Source organism: Rhinolophus sinicus, chromosome 8 (assembly GCF_057876585.1).
Source record: "Rhinolophus sinicus isolate RSI-liver-muscle chromosome 8, RSI-T2T, whole genome shotgun sequence".
Classification (NCBI taxonomy): domain Eukaryota; kingdom Metazoa; phylum Chordata; class Mammalia; order Chiroptera; family Rhinolophidae; genus Rhinolophus; species Rhinolophus sinicus.
Genome location: NC_142508.1, coordinates 44577006 through 44600865, shown reverse-complemented (window position 1 = coordinate 44600865; position 23860 = coordinate 44577006). Strand labels below are relative to the sequence as shown.

At 48.2% G+C, this 23860-nt stretch overlaps 2 protein-coding genes and 1 pseudogene across 3 annotated transcripts; all 3 read right to left on the bottom strand.

Moving 5' to 3' along the window:
* Positions 1-2175: 2175 nt before the first annotated feature.
* On the bottom strand, positions 2176-3423 carry LOC109458001 (HAUS augmin-like complex subunit 2 pseudogene; annotated as a pseudogene).
* A 2677-nt stretch (positions 3424-6100) lies between these two features.
* Positions 6101-14048, bottom strand: LGALS4 (galectin 4). Of its 2 annotated transcripts, XM_074314370.2 has the most exons (11): positions 13245-14048; positions 13001-13136; positions 12572-12660; positions 11059-11263; positions 9038-9172; positions 7468-7494; positions 7302-7343; positions 7096-7125; positions 6721-6809; positions 6417-6582; positions 6101-6337 (listed from the first exon to the last, which is right to left on the bottom strand). In XM_074314370.2, exons 1-11 carry the CDS (start codon positions 13277-13279, stop codon positions 6191-6193), a joined length of 1101 nt encoding a protein of 366 aa, XP_074170471.2. In that variant the 5' UTR covers positions 13280-14048; the 3' UTR covers positions 6101-6190. The 2 variants fall into 2 exon arrangements, with proteins under 2 accessions (XP_074170471.2, XP_019607049.3); XM_019751490.3 differs by lacking the exon at positions 7468-7494.
* A 153-nt stretch (positions 14049-14201) lies between these two features.
* ECH1 (enoyl-CoA hydratase 1) lies at positions 14202-20810 on the bottom strand. The gene is made up of 10 exons (XM_019751491.3): positions 20652-20810; positions 20041-20248; positions 19806-19894; positions 16332-16456; positions 16199-16247; positions 15938-16002; positions 15263-15333; positions 15101-15172; positions 14680-14830; positions 14202-14508 (listed from the first exon to the last, which is right to left on the bottom strand). The coding sequence occupies exons 1-10, from the start codon at positions 20701-20703 to the stop codon at positions 14404-14406; spliced, it is 987 nt and encodes a 328-aa protein (XP_019607050.2). The 5' UTR covers positions 20704-20810; the 3' UTR covers positions 14202-14403.
* Between the last annotated feature and the right edge of the window lie 3050 nt (positions 20811-23860).

Genomic DNA, 23860 nt, shown 5'->3' with positions numbered 1-23860 from the left:
CAATCAGCGAGGCAGCTCCTTGTCTGGACCGCTTGGGCTGGTCCTCCCGCAGCACTTTGCAAAGCATCAGGTGGTCATATGGTTGGGGTGATCTGGTGGAGTTAGGGGGGCTCAAGCCCTCCCTGGGTGTCCCTTCCGCGGATCTAACGGAGCTGTACTCCGACCATCTTCAAACGGGGCCGAGGCCCCACACGACTGGCCCCTTGAAGACCCTAAACTCGCGGAGCCGGGGCCTGAGATCTCTCAGACCCACGTGCTGTCCCTCTCGTTCCCACCTGATCTCTCTTTGCCTGGAGACGCTCGGGCGGGGCCGGGCTGGGGAACGGATCCGGGCGTCGCCCTCCTCCCATCTGTCGCTGCGTCCGGATAGGCCCCAGCCCGTGTGCGCCCCGAGGCAGACGCGCACCGAAGAGGCAGGTGCCCTGCAGCGGGATCGGGGACGCGAAGAGCCGGGCTGCTCTGTCCCCGCTGCGGTGTTGTGACCAAAGCCCACAATTCTTCCCCTCGGCTTTCCCGGGTGGTTCTGGAGAGGAAGGGGAGCGGGTGCTCTGGGACAGACGCCCAGTTTACCCCCGACCGCCAGGTGCTGATTGTCTGGTGTCAGGGGGCTTGCTCGTCGCCACCAAACGGCCCAGGTGGGGGTGGGGGTAGCCAGGACCACGCGAGCACCCCGAGCCCCGCACCCTACGCGGAGCGCCCCGATCGGCGTGTGTCTGGGCTGTGGGATGGAGCCCGACCGATGGCAGCGTGCCAGCCCCACACCTTGGGTGGGTCCCGCGTCCCGGGAAAGTCCTGAGCCCCGCCCCGGCGGGATGTGACAGGGGCTGCAGGCCAGGAACCCGCGTACTTTGTGACATGCCGTCTTCCTTCCCTGAGGGCGGCTGCCGACGTAGCAGTACGGGTCTGGACTTAACAGGAAACGAACGTTGTGTGGTGAGAAGCTAGGCCCCGCGGGGAGCCGGGGTGGGGGGGTGGTGGAGCCTTTTCAGGATCCGTGTTTCTGCTCCTTGAGCCTCCCCACCCCATGCCCGGCCTTGAGAGTACATCTTTGGGTGGGCTCTGGAACGAGGGTGGCCAAGCCCAAAGTAAAAAGCCATAAAATGAGGCAACAAACGTTTGAGATCACAGAATTATAACTGGGGGCATAGATCCAAGCAGAAACCCAAATGGTGTCCCGATTTCAGAGTGAAGACAAAGGGTTTTTATGAGACAAGGGAAGGGAAATAGTTACATGAATAGAAGAAAGGAATTTAGGTTGGTGCTAGCACGAGAAATTAATCTTTAGCTATACATACGTGGCTGGTTAGTAATTCTGAAGAACGTCATAGTTATCTGTCTTTATCTGTCAGGAGATCTGTTTTCCTGTTAGCTTTGCAAACAGTTGTTTGGAAGACGTTGCTGATCTGGCCGAGTCCAAAGGTTATTTTGCCCGGTTCAAACATTCCAAAGGTTCTGGGAGTAAGGCATGCAAGGCAGCTCCTCTGGAAGGGCTGCTCTGGCTTCATTTTAAAAGCTCCCACTTACGTCAGCTTTTCAGAAGAGGTCACCGCTCCCAGTGGAAAACCCAAGTTTGAATTCCCCGGGTCGTTGAATGACTTGGTTTTCACTTTTATTTGCCTTTGTCAAGCACAGATATAAATTTTTGTAAGGATAACATGTACATATGGTACAAACTTCAAAAGTATGTAGTAGAAAGTAGAATTATTGGCACAGATGGTAAACGTGGTTGGGGGTCCTCAGATTAGCTGGTAGCGATCTAGGGTATTAATTTCTTTTCTTTTTCTTTCTTTTTTTTTAATTAGAAATTAGAGATTTATTTTTTTATTTTGAAAAAGACATAATAAACAAAATACAAAAATAAAACCAAAACAACCAGGCACATCAATATTTGTGATATGATATGTGACATTTTATATATATATACATATACATATACATATATATGTATATATGTATGTATGTATATACATATGAAATCACATGAAGAAAAAAAGCATAGGAAGGTATTTGAAACCAAGGCTAGACGTGGACAGATTTCTGATAAAATACAAGTAAAAGTTTTGCTTAAGTGTTTAGGCAATGTTTAAGATATTATTACCACTCTTCTATATCCCATTTGCAAACGTCAGTAAAATCGGCTTCAAAACATGATCTCTGGTTGTTTTACTAGGATATTTTTTGGCAATGATCCTGCTTTTTTATGAACAACTACTTTACTCATCCACTGCGTTGGAAGGTCTTCTTGGGTTAAGGAGTGTGATGAAACAAGGACCAGTGAACCCGTCGTTATGAAGAGAATTTTCATCAGCGAATATTCTGGCGATAGAAGAGGAAACTTCCTTTTGTTGTTCTCACCACTTGGCGTATATTTTCTGCCAGTTCTTCTGTCTTAGTCACCAAAATATTCATCTTTGCTAAAGCTTTGCTCATTTTCTTTAGATTTGCATCTAAATGAGGGATATTTTTAATTTTTTCAAGATGGATTTCTAATCTCTCAATGAAAGTCACTGCCAACTTCAGCAAATGTGCCATGTATCTGTGATTAAGCAGATTCAGTAGGCAGGTTTTCCTGGTACATAGGTTTCAACAGTCTTTGCCTAAGGGACCTCTTCTCTTTTAGCACTGCTTCCAAAAGATCATTCCTACTTTGCAGAATATGATACTTCATCCAAAAAGGAAGCATGAGCAGCGTCAGCTGTATCTTTTTCTAGTCTTAGAAGTTCAATTTCCAGGTTTTTTTCATTGATTTCAGCTTGAATATTTGTGATGTGCTATAGCCTGGAGAAGTTCACAAAGCAAGAAGCTGATGCCTTAGATAATATTTAACATCTCGTGAGTGACCAGCGCCGATGCTACGAAATGGCCTAGCAGTAGCCCAGCAGCGTTTGGCGCAGGCGCTGGGTTCCAAGGGTTCACGGCCTCCATGGCTGAGACGCACCTCCCCGAGTGGCCTAGGTATTAACTTCTTGGTTTACACCATTGCCTCACAGTGGACATGAGGGAGAAGGTTCTCGTTTGTAGAAAATAAACAAAAATATATTTGAAGATGATTACGAAGCATGTTGGCAACCAGTGGGTGTAGGCGAAAAATGTACTGTACTTACAACTTTCTGTCATATATATATATATATGTATATATATACACATATGTATATATACACACACATTTATACAAAAGAAAGTCCTCCTTTATGAGAGTAAACTATTGCCCATGTCTTCATTTCTTATGTATCTTTCCAAAACTCTCAGTGCTCTTCTAAGCACATGCGTATGTAGTTTCTTCTCCCTCGTTGCACAGAGTGACAACCTCCACCCGCTGACCTTGTTCATGTCCCTTAGTTATAAATATGTGTCCAACTTCATTCACTTTGCTGGCTGCTCAGTGCTCCATCACAAGGAGGAACATAATGAATGTCACTTGAGTCCTCTTGGATGTCTGGTGGTGTCACATCACCCACTAAAACCAAACTATACTGCAGTGACTGTCCTTGGACCTACGTCAGCCAGTAGCTTTTTACCTTTTTTTAATACTCTCCATTCAGATTATAAAATGTGTTCATACTTAGTGCAGGATTTTGAATAAGAAAATTAAAATCACCCACCATTTCACCACTCTGAAAGAATCATTCTTACTACATTAGTGTGTTTCCTTCTAGTCTTTTTTCTGTAATAATTTATACTATATTTTGGGGAAAATCGGGGTTCATATTATATGTATATGTATGTATACATATATGTCTCCATAGCTAACATTTTCTGAGTCCCTGCTATGTGTAGTCACTGCACTAGCCATTCTTTCTATCCTTAAAATGACCCTCTGAAGTAGCTACTGTTATTATTCCTATTTTGCAAAAGAGACATCTGATGCACAAGAAGGTTAAGTGACCTGTTCAAGGTCACGCATCACATAGATGGCGGAGCACACACCAGAATCAGGTGAACGTGACCCCATAGCTTGAGGTCTAAACCCCTGGGAAACTGTGGTTTATTTTGTTTTGCTTAATATCAACTTTATTGAGGTGTAATGTAATACAATACAATCAACTCCTTCTAGGTGTCAGGTTCCATGAATTTTGACAAATCCATACGGTGTGTGCCCAGCACCACAGTCTAGGCACAAGATCTTCCCATCACCCCTGCCCAAGCACACCCTTGGCACCTGGCCGTGACTGACATGTCTGTCATCACAAAGTAGGTTTTCCTGCTCTAAAATTTCGTGTAAAAGTAGGGCCCATGCTCTTTTCTGCCTGGCTCCTTTTTCTCAGCATAATGTTTTTGAGGTTCATTCACGCGCTTGCACGTACTAGTAACTCTTTCCTTTCTGAGTAGAAGTCCATCAGATGAGTACCAGTTTGCTCATGCATTCACCTGTTGATGGAGCTGGTGGTCACGCATTAGGACGCTAGGAACAAGTCATTGTGTGGACATACGTTTTGGTTTGTTTGGGGTAAGTACCTAAGAGCTGAGTTACTGGTTCACGTGATCAGTGTATATGAACTTTGTAAGAAACTGCCAAACTGTTTTCCAGCGTGGTGGAACCATTCTACATGTCCACCTGCAGTGTGTGAAAGTTACATCACACACTCACCAACAGGTAGTATTGTCAGGTTTCTACTTGTTTGTTCATTTTAACTTTAGCCATCGCAGTGGATGTATATTGGTAACTCATTGTGGTTTTAATTTGCATTTTCCTGTAGTACTGATGCTTAGTGGCCATTTGTATATTCTCTTTGTGAATTGTCTGTTCAAATCTTTTGCCCATTTTTCATTGAATTGTTTCTTTTCTTATTATTGAGTTAGAAGAGTTCTTTATACTTTCTGGATATAGGCTTTTGTCAAATATATGTGTTGTGAATATTTTCTCCTAATCTGTGGTTAGCCTTTTCATTTTCTTACCAGTGTCTTTCTCAGAGCAGAAGTCTTTAATTATGATGAAGGACACTTTATCCACTCTATTATGGCTTATGCTTTTATGTTCTATTTAAGAAATCTTTGCCTACCTAAGGTCACAAAAATGATCTCTTGTGCTTCTTTTTCCTAGCTGTTTTTATAGTTCTCTCATTTATGTTTAGGTATATGATCTATTTTAATTTGTGTGCATAGTGTAAAGTAAGGGTTACTTTCTTTTAATTTCATTTCTTACCATATGGACTTCCAGTTACTTCAGCATCATTTTTGGAAATGGCTGTCTTTTCCCTCATTGAGTTACCTTGATAGTTTTTTTTGTCAAAAACAAATTGACCATGTATGTGTGGTTTTATTTCTGAAGTGTCTCTTCTGATTCATTGATTTATGTGTCTCTCCTTATGCCAATACCATATTTTTGATTACTGGAGCTTTATAGTAAGTCTTGAAATCATGTAGTGTAAGTATTCTAACTTCAGGGCAGCTGAATGGTTCAGCTGGTTAGAGTGTGAGCTCTCAACAACTAGGTTCCTGGTTCAATTCCCACATGGGATGGTGGGCTGTGCCCCCTGCAACTAAGATTGAAAACGGCAGCTGGACTTGGAGCTGAGCTGCGCCCTCCACAACTAGATTGAAGGACAACGACTTGGAGCTGATGGGTCCTGGAGAAACACACTGTTCCCCAATATTCCCCAATAAAATTTTTAAAAAAGTATTCTAACTTCAAAATTGTTTTGACTACTCTAGGTCTTTTTAATTTTCAAATAAATTGTAATGAATAGTTATATGAAAATTTTGTTAATGTTTCTATGGAGAAAAAAACCATTTTCTGTTTCTTTCGTCAGTTTAGATCATTTCTGACTTTCTAGGAATTTGTTCTCCTCATCTAAGTTGTCTAATTTGTTGGCTTAAACTTGTTCATAATACTCCCTTGTAATCCTTATATTTTCTGCAGAGTCATTAGTGGTGCTCCCTCCTTCAATCTTGATTGTGGATGATAATAATTGTTGCGAGGAGTGAAAGAGTGGATACACGTAGGCCCTAAGGTCACTGTCTGGGTGTGGGGGGGATACCTCAATTCATTATGATGGAAGGATGGATAGATAGGTGCTTGGATGGCTGAATGGACCGTGTATGATTGAACCAAGGAAGGAAGGAACCGTGAGGGTGGTGAATGGAGTCACAGACACTCATGACACCTTCAGACATTTTATTAGGGGCCTAAAAGGGAGTCTTATGGAATCTTGATTTCTGTGTTGCTGGGGGTTATGCTTCCAGGAATAAATCAAATCTGGACGTAGGACAAGGTGACATCACCCTGGATCTCCAGCATGTCCACCCTCTGGTAGGCCGAAAGGCGATGGGAGAAGTCGAAGAGGTGCTGGCCGTTGACGTAAACCTTGAAGCGATCTATGCCACAGCGAATGGAGAGCTGTAGGGACAGGGGTGGGCATGAGGCCAGGGCCTCGATGGAGGCTTTGGAGGAACGGGGGAAAGAGATCCAGACTCACATCAAAGAACTGTCCACAACCAAATGGGTTGTAGGAGAGCTTCCTCTCCTCGGACCCCCAGGAGCCATTCAGGTAGCTGTTCCGAACTACGGCGTTTTCGTTCATGCGGGGGTTAATGTGCAGAGCTAGGTCCCCTGTGGATCCCACCTTGAAGTTGATGGCAAAGCTGGGGACAGAGTGGAAGATGGGAGTCAACCGGGGTGATAGCACCTGGCTCCCCAAGGAAGGCAGGGGCTGGGGACTGGACTCCTGGGTCTGAGGAAGGAGGGGGACTGGGGATCCCCCCTCAGTCTCAGTTCTGTACCTCTTGCCTGTGGGGAGTACATAGCCCTTGATTATGACGGTTTTTCGGGCTGTAAGGCCCCCTTGCAGTCTTCCCACAAATGGCACGGGCTGTGGGAAGAGAACATGGGGTCCCATCATGTCTCAGGTCACCAGAAGCAGGAACAAATTTTCAGAGAGGGGCCCCTACCTTCTTGGGAAATGCCCCCAATCCCTGTCCCTGCCCCACCCTGACACCAACTCCACCCTCTTCTCACTTCCCACTCCAAATGCCCTCTGCCCACTCTTTCCTACCCTCCCAGGGCTCCCTGTGGATTGGGCCTCCTAGCCACCACCAGTGCCCGCTTCCCCACAAGTCGCCCACCACAGAACCCTCAATTCCCTCAGGACGCCTTACCGGGTTGAAGGTTGGGGGTCCCTCCATGGTCTGTGAAGGGAGGAAGAAGAGATATTGTTCTATAATATTTGACAAATATTTATGGCACATCTACTACATGCAGGTGTGTCTCTCGGGGCTGGGTTACTTCCACTGAAGATCGAGCCTCTGTGATGCCCCCAGTGCTCACCACCCCTCCACCAGACAGCCACAGTCTTCCCACTTACAGGCAGGTTACTCGGCGGCGCGTGGCAGGACCCTCCGGGACCCTATATGGATAGACAGAAGGCAGGAATGGTGAGGGGGACTAGGGTCCTTTGGTTGTCCGAGACCTCCTCAGACACCAAATCTCCACCTCAAGGGGAAATTCATCACCCAACAGCAGGTACTTACTGGGTATGCCGGGATAACCATGGGTGTCTACGGGCATAGAGAGAGAGGGACACAATGAGAGGCACCCCAAACTAAGGACTAGAGGGTGTCAAGGATGCCTGTCCTGGGGCAGGCAACCACCACCATCCAAGGGAATTCTGGGATCAAAGGGTGGCACCCAGATGGCTCATTAATGGAGAAGGTCTCACCATGTTCAGGGAGCTCCAAGAGGCAGTGAATCTCATTCCACCCCTTTGGACAAGGCTGATAAATTCTGTTCTTGTACCCTTCCCTATTCTGGCTTCCTGCTGTCCCAGGACCCTCATCAGCCCCTCTCTGTCCCCCTCAACTCAGAAGCTGCATGATAAAGTGTACACAATACCCCTGTTCACCTCATCCCCAACCACCATGTGCCCCTCCCTCCACGTGCCCACCACTGGGGCAGTGAGGAGTCCTTGGCCCCAGCCAAGTTCCTGTCTCTCTCACTTGTCTGTCTCCCTCTCTGTCAGTCTGTGTGTGTGTCTCTCTCCTTCCATTTCTCAGTTTCTGTCTCTATGTCTCTGTTGCTCTCTCTCACCCACACCTTCTCACAGGTGGTTCCTCCTACCTGGAACACCTTCCCCTTCCCTTGTTTACTTTTATTAACTCTCTCTTTCTCTCTGTTTCCTCCTCTTTCTAGTGAAGGCTTTTCTGCCTTGACTCCCACTTTGTGTCAGCTATTCTGAAGGCCCTTTAAAAAGAGGTTTATTGTTGTTTTTCTTTTTAAAATGCATTGATGAAGCATGATAGATAAATGAAGCACACAGGTCCTCGGCTGCCTTACGGATGAAGACAGTCCCAACGTTTCCTCATCCGGTAGGGAGAGGAGCACTCTGAGCACAGACCCCATGGCTCTGCCATTTACTGGCTTCGTGACGTTGGGCAAGTGACTTAAACTCTCTGTGTCTCAGTACCCATATCTGTAAAATGGGTCTCATGCTCATCAGAGCACTTTCTCCTTGGAGGTGCTGGGGGGCTTACAGGTTGGGAGTGTGGAGCCCTCAGCTGAAAAACAAAAGTCTGGAGTTTGGGCTTCCCTGAGTAGTTCCAGTGCATGTGTCCTGGTGACCATTGTTCATTGTAGACCTGGGAGTGGGATTGTTGAACGTGGGTCAGTCTACAGCCTCCCTGACTATTGGTACTGTGGGCCTTTCTCATTGCAGCTCTTCTGGTGGGTGTAGGGGTAACTCGTGTGATTTTCCGTGACTTTCCCAGGTGACTAATGATGTTAGGGAACGTCTCATGAACTTGTTTGCTATTTCTGTGGTTTTTGTTCCTCCTTATCTTCATTTCCTGACTCAACTTACACACCTCCTCCTCCAGGAAGCCCATCCTTACGACGCCCCAAAGCTCCTGTATGTCTCCCACCCCAGCCCTGACCACTTGTGGCCAACAACATCTGGTGACATAGTAGACGGTCTCAGTCACCTCTAGGTAACCATGGCATCACCCAGCAAAAGGACTGGCACAGAGCAGGTGCTCAGGAAATTAACAAATGTAGGAATGAAGTAATTAAAGAAGGAAGCAAATAAGAAAGGGAGACCCCACACACCTGGTTTGGCGCAGGTTGGCCTCCGATGAAGTTGATTGATTGAAGCTCCAGGTCCCCCTCCACTTGCAGGTGGGTGACCATCTGCAGGGGGATCCGGTGCCCAAACTCATAGAATGGATTTCCATTTACCACCACCTGGAGGGCAGGGTAAGGTCAGATCAGCACCCATGACCTGGGAAAGGTAGAGACAGGAAGCAGGGTACAGGGATCTTTTAAACTTGGGTTCAAAATCTTGGGGGTGAGCGGGGACAGACTCAGAGTCAGGAACCTTTGAGTCCATACGTCAGAGGTCAAACAGGGGTCAAAATCAGCTCACAGATTGGTGGATGGGAGAGAATAGAGAATTTAGGCTAGGGATGGAAATCAGGAGAGAAGAGAGTCTGAGTCCTGGTTTTGGCACGAAATTGCTGAGTTTGAAGTCTAGTTTTGACATATCTTGGCTGTGTGACCTCAGGTAAGTCACTTCACTTCTCTGAGCCCTTGTTTCCTCATGTGTAAAATGAGGGCTCGCTCTGGGATTGTTGGGAGATTAAAAGCCAGCAAGGCATGTGAGAGGCACTAGGGAAATTCTGTGGAGAGCCTTGCCTCGTAATCATATCTCTGCACTTTAGGTCATCACGGTTCTAGTTACAGTGCTAAGCAAAGGCCCAGAGCCAGCTCCACAGGACGGCATGCTTCCTCCATGCTAAGTGCTTTACATGCTCATATCAACATGGTGATTCTCTCAACAGCTCCATGAAGCAGGACAAGGGATTGTCCCTATTGTTTGAGAAAGCATAGGCTCCAGAGTGACCAACCCAAGGTCACACACGGGGGAGTGGCAAAGCCCAGACTCAAATCCTGATCTGTCCAACCTCAAACCATGATGTTAACCACCAGTGATGAGGTAAGAAATATGGTGCCCATAGGAGGGCAAATAAAGTCCCAGTAGATTGTCCAGCCCTGCAGTTTCCTTCTAGGAGACTCCTCGCATGGGTTATGTGGGATGTATGTGCCCAGGATGTCCCGGGCCATGTCATATGGGGAGCAGGGACGCTGGGAGTCCTGCATAACCATCAGGCAGCACAGACCAGGTGTGACAGGGCAACACGGGGGCTCTGACACACAAATGATGAGTGAGAAAAGCAGAAGGAACAGCGCAGCTCTGAGAACACGTGTCCTTAAAACAAGCAAAGGCACAGAAACAGATCTAGGCTAAGAGAATCCAGGATAAAGGCCACCCCTGGGGACAAGGGGACTGGGAGGGACATGAAGAGGCTTCCAGGGTTGGAGGAGTTCTGTTTCAGAACCTCGGGGCCGGTTACACAGATGTGTTTGTTCTCTTTGTGAAAAAACGTGAGCTGTGTACATATGCATGTTTCTGTACCTGGGTCACACTTAATAACACACACAAAAATACTTGCACAATAGTAATCAGTCACGATGTGTGGGTTTCATTTTGATCCTGATTCAAACAAGCTGCAGAAAACAGCAAACAAGGCATTCATGAAACGACTGAGCACTGACCGGATATGTGACGACACTAAGGAAGGACTGTCAGTTCTTTAGGTGTGAGAATGGTATTGTGACTGTGTGTATAAAAACTAAATGAAATTGTAGCATATCTGGGATTTGCTTTTACATAATATGAGGGAAAGTGTGAGGTAAGGATGAAAGCAGAGAGACCTCGAGCTGACAACTATTGCCGCTGGCCAAAGAGCTGAAGGGTTCACTGTACCCTATGCTTCCTTTTGTGTGTGTGTTTCCAGTTCTCGATAATAGCAAAACTATACATTTCACAAGAACCCAAAGGAACAAGGTGATACACATTAAGCCTGTAAGACGCCACTCCTCAGTGGAAGAATGGGGATGAGAAAAAGAGATAAAAGATACAGTTTTTAATAGGCACTAAAGAAGAAAAAGAAAAAAGCGAGGCAGGAGGGGAGTAAGGAGGGGAAGAGAGGAAAAAAGAGAGGGGGGAGGGAAGAAGGGGAAGGGAGAGTGAGGAGAGAGGAGGCGGGGAGGCCCCGCCCAGCTCAGACCTTGTAGTGCTCCGCCAGGACCATGAACACCAGCTCGAAGGGGGAGCCCTTGCTGAAGGGCATGCTCCTTTTCCTCTCCTCCTTGCCCCACTCGCCGCCCTGGCACGAGTTGAAGACCACCTTGTCCAAGCCATCAAAGCGGGGATTGAAGTGGAAGGCGATGTCCGCCGCGGAGCCCGGTCCCACCGTGAAGTTCACAGCGAACCTGGCGGGAATCCAAGGGCTGTTACCGTGGTCCCACTTGCAAGCCCAGGGAAGCCGGCTGTGTCCCACCCTGTTCCAAGATCTCTGACAGGGGGACCTTGGCTCTGTTGACCCAAGACTGAAGGGGGAGGTCTTGCCCCTGAATCCCAGCAGGCAGACAACCAATACCACCCCTTCACTCTATCCCTTTCCTTACTAGACCCCTCCCTCTCTCCTCCAACTTCCAACAGGACTGCCAGTGGGACTTCTGCGGTTCACCCTTGGTCACCACGGCACTGTCCTAAGATGTAGGGTTCCTACATCTATCAGTTCAGGTTTCCCTGCTCCCTCCCTGGTCATTCCCCACATACACCCTGTGAACACCCAAGTCAGAGCACCTCCCTTTATGCCAGCACCCCCAAAGTTATTCCATGAGGCAGGCACACACCTGTCTCAGGGCCTTTGTACTGGCTATTCTTTCTGCCTGGATTGCCCTTTCCTCAGATACACCCCAGGCTTCCTCTCTCAACCTCCTTCAGGTCTTTGCTGAAATGTTCCCTTCCCAGAGAAACCTCCCCTGGCCACCCAATTTAAAGGGAGAATGACACACCTCTCCCACTCACATCCACTACCCATCTCCCTTTCCTCCTTATTTATCTCCATAGCACTTATCACTGTTTGATATATTTCATTTATTATTTTTTTATCTTTCTCCTCTACTAGGATGTCATCACCATGAGGGCAGTGATCTTTGTACCGCTAATTGCTCTGTCCCCAGTGCCCAGGCAGAAAGTGGGCACTCAATAAGCAAAGAAACAATAAACAAAGAAGCAATAATCCTGTGAGGTCAGCTCAATTAGTATCATCATTTTAAGGCCATACAAAAAAAGCTAGGACTTCTTTTAGTGCTTACGCTCCAGTTCTGCATCTTTTACACACTGAATCCTTAAAACAACCCCATTTTACAGATGGGAGACTAAAGCACAGAGTGGTACAGTAGCTTTCCCAATCACACCGCTGGTAAGTGACAGAGCTGGCCCAGCTCTGGGCCTGTCATCTTCATTCATGTGATCACGCCCATCATTGCCCAGGTAATGGCCCAGGTCTGGGGCCACCTCTCATGGTGAGCCTCCCTGGCCCTTCCCAGTCCCCAAAGCTCCCCTCCTGATCTGATCAACAAGCCCTGGACTCCCCAGACCAGGGCTGGTCTGTGGCCATTGGGTGTGGTGGCATAAGCCCCTCCCCAACCAGGGTGGAGGAAGGGAAGAGGACAGAAGCCCCTGTTTATAGGCCCTGGCCCAGCCTAGCCTGGCCTGGGGGAGGGTCTTACCTCTGCATGTGCTCGCTAGCTACTCCTTGGATGTAAATGGACATTCCGACGCTGAGCCCGCCAGGGATGGGCTTGTTGTAGGGCAGAGTCTGTAGAAAGGGCCAGGTGAAGAGCCTCGAAGGCCATCCACCTATTGCAGCCTTTACCCCTCATCGAGAAGCCCGCCTCCCCCCACTCCCTTAAGCAAGGGAGAGGAAACTAAGAGGTGAGGGTTTGGCGTGAAGATGAAGAGGGCCGTGAGTTAGATATGGACATGAATAGCCTGAGTGACATGGTGGGAGAAAATCAAGCCTCAGGGTCAGTATTGGATAAATCAGATCCAGGGGTCAGTTGGACACCTCTGAGGTTCAGGGTGAGAGTAAATTGGCGTGTGGGGGTCAGGGTGGAGCTAAGCCATGGCCTGGGTTAAAGCCTGGGTGGGTATCTCACCGGGTTGTAGGTGGGCTGGTAGCCGGGTGCTGGAACATAGGCCATCTTGAGAGGCTGGGCTGCTAGCTGGTCCTGTGAGAAGAGCTGAAGGAGTGGGGAATGATGACAGATGGCGGGTGGTGGCTTGCTCTTATACCTGAGGATAAGGGAGTGGCCGGCAGGTCAGGGTCCACAGGGATCCCCTTTCTGGGCATCCCAGGCTCATGTCTGCTGCTAAGGCAGCCTCTGGTCTCCCTTCTCTCACCAGCCTGAGGGGTAACCAGCCAGAACCCAGATCATCTGGGCCAGGCCTGGGGGACTCAGGTCAGGGACCCCTCCTCTAGGTCCTTCTGCAAAGAGGAAGTGCTAGTGAACTTCGGCTCTGCCAGCGCCTTATCAGAATCCATAAAACCCTGCCCAAACCTTTGTTAGCAGAGGGAGGGTGAGGTCAGGGGGTTGGGCGGCAGGGCAGAGCTGCAGGAGTAGCCCAGGACAGGTGGACAATGGAAGCAGGTGAAAGCAGGGAGGGACGGGGTGCTTGACACTTCAGGAACTGTGAAAGGACCAAAATTGTGTGCCTACTACATGCCTTTACCATGACTTTCTATTGTGTACATAGTGTTTAGATCACTAACTTCAGCAGCAAGAGATTCTGGGTTCAAATCCTGCCTTTGCCACTTCCTGGCATCAGTGCCTTAACCTCAATTTGCCCACTTGCCCTTCTATGAAATGGGAATATTAAAAATATCAACCTCATAGGGTCCTCAAAATGAATCACTAAGTTAATAAATTCTCAAAACAGGACTTGGCGTATAGAAGGCACTGAATTAATGCTTGGTCTCTTGTACTCATTCCAAACATGTATCTAGGATGGTGGAATTATATGTGGATAAGAAAACTCAAAGCTTAAAGAAATGAGGCTGTTGGCCAGAGACTGGATAGCAATGGAAGCCTAGCCAGACTCTAGCACCAGATCCCACTATGCAGTGAGTGGGGACCAGGCAGGGAACCATCTGTAGCCTTTCAGCCCAGACGGAGCCATGTGACTTTTGCTTACTCCCTCCCTGCTGTACTATTTGCCATGGCCTGCCCACTGCCAGCTCTGAATGGTCATCACTTGTGTGGCTCTCTCCCCAACTTTTAGCACAACTTCGGTCCTTGGAGCCGCCCAGGCATTTCAGCCCCTTTCCACCTCTCTTCTCTCTCCAATAAGGACACCAGATTCTTGACACTGCTTTATTGTTCATGGGGCAAACATAAGACCTGGGCACGAGGACATCAGTGTTATAAAGTTATGAACTGGGAGACTAGAGGAGAAGGCAGCGAGGTGACTGTCTTCACTACTCCTCTCTGTAGATGAGGAAGCACAGGCACAAGGTGGGACAAGGCCAGACCCTGGGCCAGAGCCTGGGACGTGGGGGCTCTCAGAGCTTGGAGAAGGTGACACTCTTCAGTTCCTTCTTCTCCATTGCGGCCTGGACGGACTTAACGATGTCCTGGGTTTGCAGCATGCCCATGTTCCAGGAAGCCTGGATAACAGCACAGGGGGTAATGGAAAGAAAAGGGAAAGACTGGAGTTGGACCTACGGAAAACAGGGGGCATAGGGCACCAGAGGACAAGGCCTGCAGAGGCCTCTGAGCCCTGATTGGCCACTCTGGGATCAGAGAAAGGCTGTGATTGGCTGAATGGAGAGCCTCACCATGTAGTTCAGGCCGTCAGCCACTGAATGGTCGCGGGAGTAGAGCAGGTTGACTTTGGTGCCCTGAACCGCCACAGGGCTCTTGGTGGAAATCTCGGCTGCCAGGGTGAAGGCCGCGTCAAGCATGGCCTCCTTGTCTGGGAACATCCGGCTGGGCATGAAGGGATGAAGGGCATCAGGCATCGGGGAGGTGGATCTAAGAAGGGCTCTCTCCCACAGAAGTGACCACGCACAGTGGGAAGATGAAGACACTACCCTCTGAAATGGACCAATCAGTGCAGGGCACGAGATTCCAAAATAAAGAACTGACCACTCAGAGAGAGGAAGCTATTTGGAATCCCGGAGTGAGGATCCACTGGGATCCAGAGAGCCCCACCCAGGCCTGCCTGCCCCTGAGCAAAGCCACAGGCTGTGGCCCTACCTGACCAGCCCACTGCTCAGAGCCTCGTCAGCCATCATCTTGCGAGCAGTGAAGGCCAGCTCGTTGACCAGGCTGCAGGAAGACAGGACATATCAGGGGACGGCAGTAATCACGGCTCAGGAGACACCCCGTGGTCACCTCCCTCAGGCTCCCCCCACCCACCTCCGGTTCCCGATGATTCTGGGCAGACGCTGCAGTGTTCCCACATCAGCTGCCAAACCTACGTCCACCTCCTGGGCGGGGGAGGAATCGCATCAGTACTTGTTTTCTGCCCAATACAGCCCCCCATGCAACCTCAATGCCAGTGAAATTTTCTACTTACTGCAGAGGTCCCATTCCACCCCACTTCAGACACCTCTCCTCCAATACTCCATTCCATTCCCATCCACATGCTTTCATCCATGGAGGTTCCTTCAGTCCAGAACAGAGCCCACCTTCCAATTCCTCTGCCCTCCCAGTTCTTTGGGGTCAGCCATGTCTATCTCCAGAGGAAAGTCCTCTTTAAACCTGCTCACCTCACTCCCTTACCACATCCATGGGCACCATCCTGCCCTCTCCAGCACTAAGGGTGCGGCACCCCAGCCTCACTCTTGCCTCATACTTTTACTCACACCTGAGCTCACCTGGACTGAGTGACTTGCCCTTGAGTTCCATGGCCAAGCCTTACTTTCAAGGGTTAGTTCTGATGAACTCTTCCATGAAGACCTCCAGGCTTACTCTAGACCCTCCCCCCACCCCATCCCTTAGCTTTCACTGTCCCTGCTCTGCCCCTCCTCTGCCATTATTGCCCAGCTCTAAGTAGACCTGAGGAAGCAGAAACTTGGAAGGATGGCTCACCTTCACCTGGAAGAAAGCATCCTGGGCACAGTACCGGATGTCACAGGCAGTGATGAGGTCCACGCCTAGGAGGTAGAGGCCAGGGACACTAAAACAACCACAAGGACCAACTCCTCCTCCCAGGTCGTGAGGTTGCACCTTGGGACAAAGTCTAACCAGCAACAGATCTGAGGCTGGAGGCCACTGGCTGAGGCAGAAGGGCAGCAGCCAATAGGCACCCAGCCAGAGAGAGTACCTGGATAGTGGGGGACACAGACTCACCTCCGCCAATGCAGCCCCCATGGATGGCGGCGATCACGGGCTTAGGGCACTGGAAGGTTACAGGAGGGGCAGGGTCAGGGCTGGCCCAGGACAGGTGGGCAGGAGGGATGCCTTGCTAGCCCCCCAGAGTCACCTTCTCGATGACGGTGAATGTCTCCTGGTATCTGGCAATGAGGCCACGGAGGTGCCAGCTGATACGGGCCGCATCATCTCCTTCAGGTTGAAGGAGGTCTGAAGCCATGTCCATGAGGTCAATACCTGGTGGGGACAGGGGGGAGGCTCACATAGCCTCCCAAGCCCTACCCGTTGCCCCAGCTGGACTTCAGAACCCAGGCTCAGCCAATTCGAACCCCCAAACCACCACAGTGGAGAGCAACTCACAGAGAACTTAGCGAGGGATTGCATATTGGACATGAAATAAATAAAAGCTAACATTTATTGAGTCATTACTGACTTTTCACAACAATTCTATGAGGTGGGTCCTATCACTATCTCCATTTGGGGGGGTTATACTGAGGCACGGAGAGAGTTTAAGTTATTTGCCCAAGGTCACATTGTCTTGTGAGTAGTGGAATGGGGCTTTCGAACCCAGAACCACGCAGCAGGGTCCAGGGGTCAGGCTTTTCAGGTAATGTTTCCTGATACGGGAAGATGGGAGATACAGCAATTTGGGGGGCTCCAACTGCAAGACGATCCCAAATTTGACCTTTCCTCCACTAATCAGTCTCCATGACCCCTACTCTGGCTACCATCGTGTCCCCTGGTCTCCCTGCTTCCACCCCTGCCCTGACAGTCTGCTCTCCACACGCAGCTGGAGGAAACTTGTGGACACCTCAGGGCCCTCTCTTCTTCCTTCCCATCCCACTTAGAATAAAATGCAAGGTCTTTGTCAACACCTTACCAGCCCTGCACAAGCGTCATTTCCAACCTATTCCTTTGGGCACACAGGCCGCCAACAGTAGTTACAACAACAGAACACATTGCTTTCTCAGGGCCTTTGTGCGTCCCGCTCCCCCCGCCTAGAACAGTCCTTCCCCCTGTGATGGTCATAAGACTGACTGACACTCTGTCCAGACCACAACTCCTAGGTCACCTCCTTAGAAAGACCTGCTCTGGCTAAACAGCAGCCCCCATCACTCTCTATCTCCTTTCTTTGCCTATCTGCTACCCTGACCTCTTGTTGTCACATAATCACGTGCTTATCTCCTTTAGTGCCTGTCTCCTTTTATAGGGTGTGAACTCCAGGAACAGAGGAATTTCTGTCTTTATCCACCACTGAATTCCCAGCGACCAAACAGGGCCTAGTACACAGTACGTGCTCAATAAGTGAACAATACAGAAAACAATTCCTGCCCTCACGAAGCTGCCCTTCTATAGGAGAAACAAACAAATCAGAAAATACATTTTGTCAGATGGCGATAAGTGCCAGAAGAAAACCAAAGGAGGGAAGCAGAGTGGAGTGTGTGTGTGTGTGTGTGTGCGCATGCAGTATGTAGTGATGGTTGTTGCAGTTATTAAATTGGGTGGTCAGGGACCCTCTCACTGAAAAAGTGACATTTGAATAAAGATCTGAAGGAGGAGAGGCAAGGAGCTATAGGGACATCTGGAACAAAAGAGTTCCAAACGTCAGGAACAGCCAGTGCAAAGGCCCAGTGGTAGGAATGCCCCTGGTCTGTATGAGGACCATCAAGGAAGCCAGGGTAGCCGGAGTGGAGTGAGCAAGGGGGAAAATGGGAAGAGTAAAGCTCAGAGAGGTGACAGGGGCCCGCTGTGTGGGGCTTCCTGGGCCAAGGGGCTGACTGTGGCTTTTACTCTGAGTGAGACAGAGCTATGGGACAGTTCTGAACAGAGCCATCCTTCCCTTTCTTCCTCCTGGGCTTCATCATTCTCATCCTGTTTCCTGTCTTCTAATAATGCCAGTTAAGAAACCTGAAAAATCATTCTCATGTACGGTCAGACCCCTGACTCTAAGGCTTCCTTGCCTCCACAGCTGGTTTAAATAAGTGAGACCAGAAGAGTGTGAGCTCAGGGTAGAGCGGAATTTGTGCAAGTTAAATACGGTTAAGATGGGACCCCCTGGTTGTGACCTTGGCCAGGTCACTTCATTCTCTGGGCCTTGGATTTCTTCTCTGTAAAATGAGGGTAAAACCCTCCCAAAAGTTGATGGGACTGCAAGGCTTGAAGGGGACATAGCCGAGAGGCACTTTGCATAGCATATGGCATCACAAGTTACTATTTATATACTCCATTTCAGTGGAGGCCAGAACTACCTGGGTCAGTCCAAGGGCATCAGCTGCCTTCTACACCATGTCTGAGAAGCCTGCATGACTCAACAGGAGCCAAGATTACTCCACACTGGCACCTTGCGATCCCGCCCTACCTGAACCTACAGACATTGGCTTTTGCAACCCCTTGAAATAAAGGATCCCAGACCAGGGTACAAGGTGTCTCCCTACACAGTAAGAACTACTCAGTGCAGAGAAGTCCCCCATCTTGTTCCCCTGTGAACTTTGAAAAGTTGCAGGTATCATTCATAATCATAATGAAGTTATTTGTAATCATAAATAGTAACAGCTACATTGTTAAAAGTTTTATATTTATTAACACTATACATATTCACTCATTCAATCCTCACAGCAACCTGACATAGGTACTGATATTATCTCCACTCTTGTCATACGAGGAAACCGCAGCACAGAGGGGTGAAGGGATATGCACAAGAGGCACAAGTGGGAGGTGCGTGGCTGCTGGGGCCGAAGCCCGTATCGCTTGCTGACCCATGAACCATGCAAAAGATATAAAAACTGAAACAGGAAACTCAACACTCTTTGGAGTTACGTAATAGCATCCAGAGTTTCCACATCTTCTTCCAGTATCCCAAAATCCAGCTACAGTCCAAACTTACTCCAAATACAAAGAAATAGGAATATGAAACCCTTTTTTTCAAAAGAAAATAAACAGATTGACCTCTTGGCAACCCAGATGATGGAATTAGGACACAAAGATTTTAAAGCAGCCATTATAAATATGCACAATGGCACAAAGAAAGATATGTTCATGATAAATAAAAAGATATGAATCTTCAGCAGAGAAATGGAAAATACAAAGAAGAACCAAATGGAAATTTGATAACTCTAAACTAAAACATCAGAAATTGTAAAAATCACTGGATGGGCTTAAAAGCAGAACAGAGATGACAAAGGAGTCAGTGAATCTCGTCAGTGGAAATTATCCAACCTGAGGAACAGACTTGTGGGACTATCAGAAGGTCTAACGGACATGTAACTGGAAATCAGTTCATGTGTGTTGGATAGTTGCATGAAAGCATGTTATCATTATAACACACTTTACTGACACACACAAAAGAACAGACTCTTGAGAGGTTAAGGGCCTTGGTCAGGCCACAGATCCAGGATGGAAACCCTGACTTCAGAGCCCATGATCCTGTCATGTTCTGTTGGACTATATTCGATATTTGAATGTTTTAAATTGTCTAACATGATAAAAGGGGAAGTTAGAAGCTGCTGAAAACCCTAATTAAGAAACATTGCTCTATTTCCAGGAACAGGGGAGACTGGAGGGGATGGGTGTGGAGAACACCTGGTACCTGCAGTGAACATTTTTCCTGCGCCAGAGATCACCACAGCCCGACAGTCAGTATCTTGCGCTATCTTGTTGAAGCACTCCACCATCTCTCTATGGAAAAGCAAGGAGTGAAGAGCTGTGTCTGGGGTGGGAACTGCCTGCCCTCATGTCCAACTGTCCCCCACAACCCACCCCTGCCCAATCCCTCAGCCCCTGCCTCCTCCTGCAGGCAGGCCTCCAGGATCTACAGGCCAGACCTCCAGAAAGCCTTGTTCATGGCATTCCTCTTCTCCGGCCGGTTTAGCTGTACGTGCAGAACGTGCCTCTGGGCAGCTGTCACCCGAAGGGACTCATAGTTGTGGTCTGGGGCTTCACTGGGGGCTGCTCTAGAGGCCTCATTTTGTGCAGAGGAGCCCATGGGGCGAAGACAAAGGTTGAGACCCAGGTGGGTGGGGGCTGTCAGTCCTGGGGAGTTAAAGGAAAAAAGAACTTTTGATGACCCCAGATTGGGGACCCAGCTCCTTCAAGAGCAGAGGGCACATATCTCAGTGACACTAGACTGGGGAATACAGGACCCTTAGAGACCTCGGTTTAGGGAGATACAGAGTTTAAGATTAGGGGATGCACTGCACCAGTGACCTCAATTTAAGGACCACTTCAGACCCGTGATCATGCGACTGAGACAAGATTGGGGACAGAGCTGCCAACGACAGGACTGTAACACAGGCCTATAGAACTGGGGAGTCCCTTGCATGGAACACACGAACTCCTGAGTTTAAGGGGACCCTGTGTGACCCCGGACATGCCTCCTCGTCCTATGATCTCTATGACAACACAACGGACCCCCAGAGGTCAAGAGGTGACTCACGCCACGTTAGCAGATCGCGGAGTCTGTGAGAAACCGCCATCGCCGCCGCCATTGCTACTGAAGTGTTGGAGTAACCCGACAGGAAGCCAAGGGGGCGGGCACGAGACCGCCATGTTGAGCGAGGGCACCATGCCGCTGCCTATTGCGGTGACCCTCCTCTTTCCGCCATCTTTACTGAGGGCGACCGGAAGTAGCCTTCTTGGTTCGTGGACTGAGTTACTTAACAGCTTAGAAACGGACCAGTTGGCCCGGTACGTAGGAACCTGGCCTAGGAAAGTAATTCAGGTTGCTGCCGGCCATTCCTGTATAAAGTTCATCACAGCGCTGTTTTATAATGGTATTAAAATTGGGGACAGCTGGAATGTCCAAGGACATACTAGCAGAATAACTACAGCCCTGCAAGTTGGTAATCATGCACTTGTACTATATTAACTAAAAAGAAAAAATGGTTACCTAGTAATGAGTTTACCCACGTAAGGGAATGGAAATACAGACAGGCCAACATTAAACGCTGACTGTAAAATCTGAACCACCACACCACCACGAGGTCCTATTTTCTTTTTTTGTGCAAAGTAGGTTTTATTCGAGAATGCCAGCATTAACAGAAGACAGTGGGCTCCCTGTCATAAAGACTGCCTCGCTCTCTCATTATTGCCAAAAGGTTTTATAGACACAGCAAAGAGGGGCAAAACGAAGGAAGAAGTTGGCTAGGCAACTTCAGGATAAGGCACTTGCTAAAGGCTATTCTGCCCCGAGTCAGGAGTAAAGCCCACACAGATGCAAAAAACTCCTCCCAAGTTACTGGGCAGTTGTGCACACAGGTCTGAGGTCCTACCATTTTCCATTGTATACAGGAAACGGCTGGGGAGGGGAAGTCACTAGTTCAAGGTTTCTGGGCTTCCGGAGTGCTGAAGAGGGATTTTAGGTGGCTCTGAAGTCCATGTTAAATAATTTGTTCAAAAAAAATCTTTTTGGAAAAAGCCAGTGAACCTAAGAGCATAAGTGCTGTAAAACTCCTTGAAGTATGCTCACTGGGGAGACGTTCACCAGGAAGTGAATGGATGTCTCTGGGCAAACGGAATGGTAGGGAATACCTTGCCTTCTTAATGGAATGGACAGGTAGGCTCTTTTGGAAAGCAGATCCAGTGACTCCCCATCAACAGTGAATTGCTCTCTACGCAATGGAAAACTCTGAAACTGCTATGCAAACACCAAGATGTGAGAAAAAAATCATAGATGGAGCACATTTAGTATGATCAACTGGCGTAAAAGTTATACATAGCTGTAGGAGCATAGAATACAGTATATATCCATAGACTATATTCAGGAGCTCCAAAACTGCTAATGAGGAATGAAAACTGGGTGCTGGGAGACAAAGTGAGAAATTTACTTTTTACCTGGAATGGCTTAAAAAAAATTGTAGCAGAGTTTGACATTTGTGGCTGCAAGGTGACTAGTTTCTCCTTGTCCAGAGGTTCTATTTGAAATTTCCCCTGAAGCAGTTGCTTCATCTGAGAAATGCCATGTGACCTCAGATGCTAGAATCTGGGCTTCAACACTTCACAGTAAATTCCCAATGTGGGTTTTTTCAAGTGCACATGCATGGACAAGGGACTGTACTTTTGACTTGCTCCTCTCTACAGGCGGCCTCTTTCATTATAAGCCAAAGTCCTTAAATCAGGTTCCTTCCAGGTTGTTGGCCCTCACCCCACCCCTCATACACAAGTTCCCACCTACTGTAACTGGGAAGTATCTACTATGTTGCAACGATACAGATCTTTTAACCCAGCAATTCCACTCCTAGGCATTACTTCCAGATTAATATCAGGGAAGACGGCTAAGCTACTTGTATCGACATATAGCAAAATTGTGTCTGTAGTAGCAAAATTGGAAGGCTAAAGCTATTTGTATTGACATAGCAAAATTGTCTGTCTGTAGTAGCAAAATTGGAAATTACCCTTGGGACCAGGTAAATTGACACACCTGGTCTTTCACAAAAGATGAAAGCATTCAGACTCTACAAAGTGGGAGAACAAAGGAAATTTTTAAGTTAGGAAGACAGAAATACTGGCAGACAGGAGTTTGCCAGGGCAGTCTGACAGACAGCTGCCCCGAACTTCAGGCTAGCTTTTTCTTCTATAGGAAAAGAGTCGGTTAGGCAGGCCTGGGGGCTGACATCCCTTCCTGGGGTCTGATCTGTTTGATGTTATCTTCAGATTTGGACTTTGTGTCACCAGTAAAAACTGCAAGGGAGTTGTAAATTGGACTCTGGTGTCCTGACGCCTGAGGATTAAGAAATTGCTCTTTTCCAGGTTAGGATGTTGTTCATTAACGAGGTATAGGTTTACTTGAGGAAGGGAACAGAGTTCTTCAGTTAATCAGTGAGGGGAGAAACAAAGAGAAAACAGCTGAATATCAGGATGGATCAAACTGCAAACAAACATTACAGGTGGATTAGAGAGCGAGCTATGCGGTGAGTCAAACTGCAAACTAGCTGAGTTTAACTTATTTACTGAATTTCACCCTTACAACACCCACAAGATACACTGCAGGGGTAAAACAGGTTGCTCTGTATGTGGTATGAGACTGAACACTTTACAGAACTAAGCATTTTAAATAAAACATTAGGTTGGTGCTAAAGTAACTGCCGTTTTTGCAATTTTTAACCTTAAACCAATTACTTTTGCTTCAACCTAATAAAAACACATCCGAATAGAACTCCAGACCATGCTTCTCCCACCCAGTTCCCCTTGTTTTGCACATATCTTTTTTCCTGCAGTTTAACTGCAGGAGTCTTAACTGGTCATTGCCCTATGTGAGACAGGGAAAAGAAAAATCACCAAAAATTATTTAAGGGACTGGGAAGACTCACTTTCATTTTTCAGAGCTTTTATTTTCCAAATTTACAAAAAGGCAGTTGTTTACGTCTCAGGATTAAGGCTATTTTTTTAATCTTTTGAAGTTTTCCATCTTTTCAACACCATCTACTTTTGAGCGACTCTCTAACTAGACTGAGCTTGCTTGGGCAGGCCCCATGAAACATACCATGTCTTCTGGGTTTTCCTCAAGACTCCTTAGCTCCTAGCATCATTCCCATCCGCAGCCCTGGCCCACCCCACTCCTCAGGCAGGGGTGGGCCTATAGCTGTGTCCTGGCCTGCCCGTCCTCTTCAGAAGACCAGGTGGGAGGGAAGCAGACACACCCTGGTA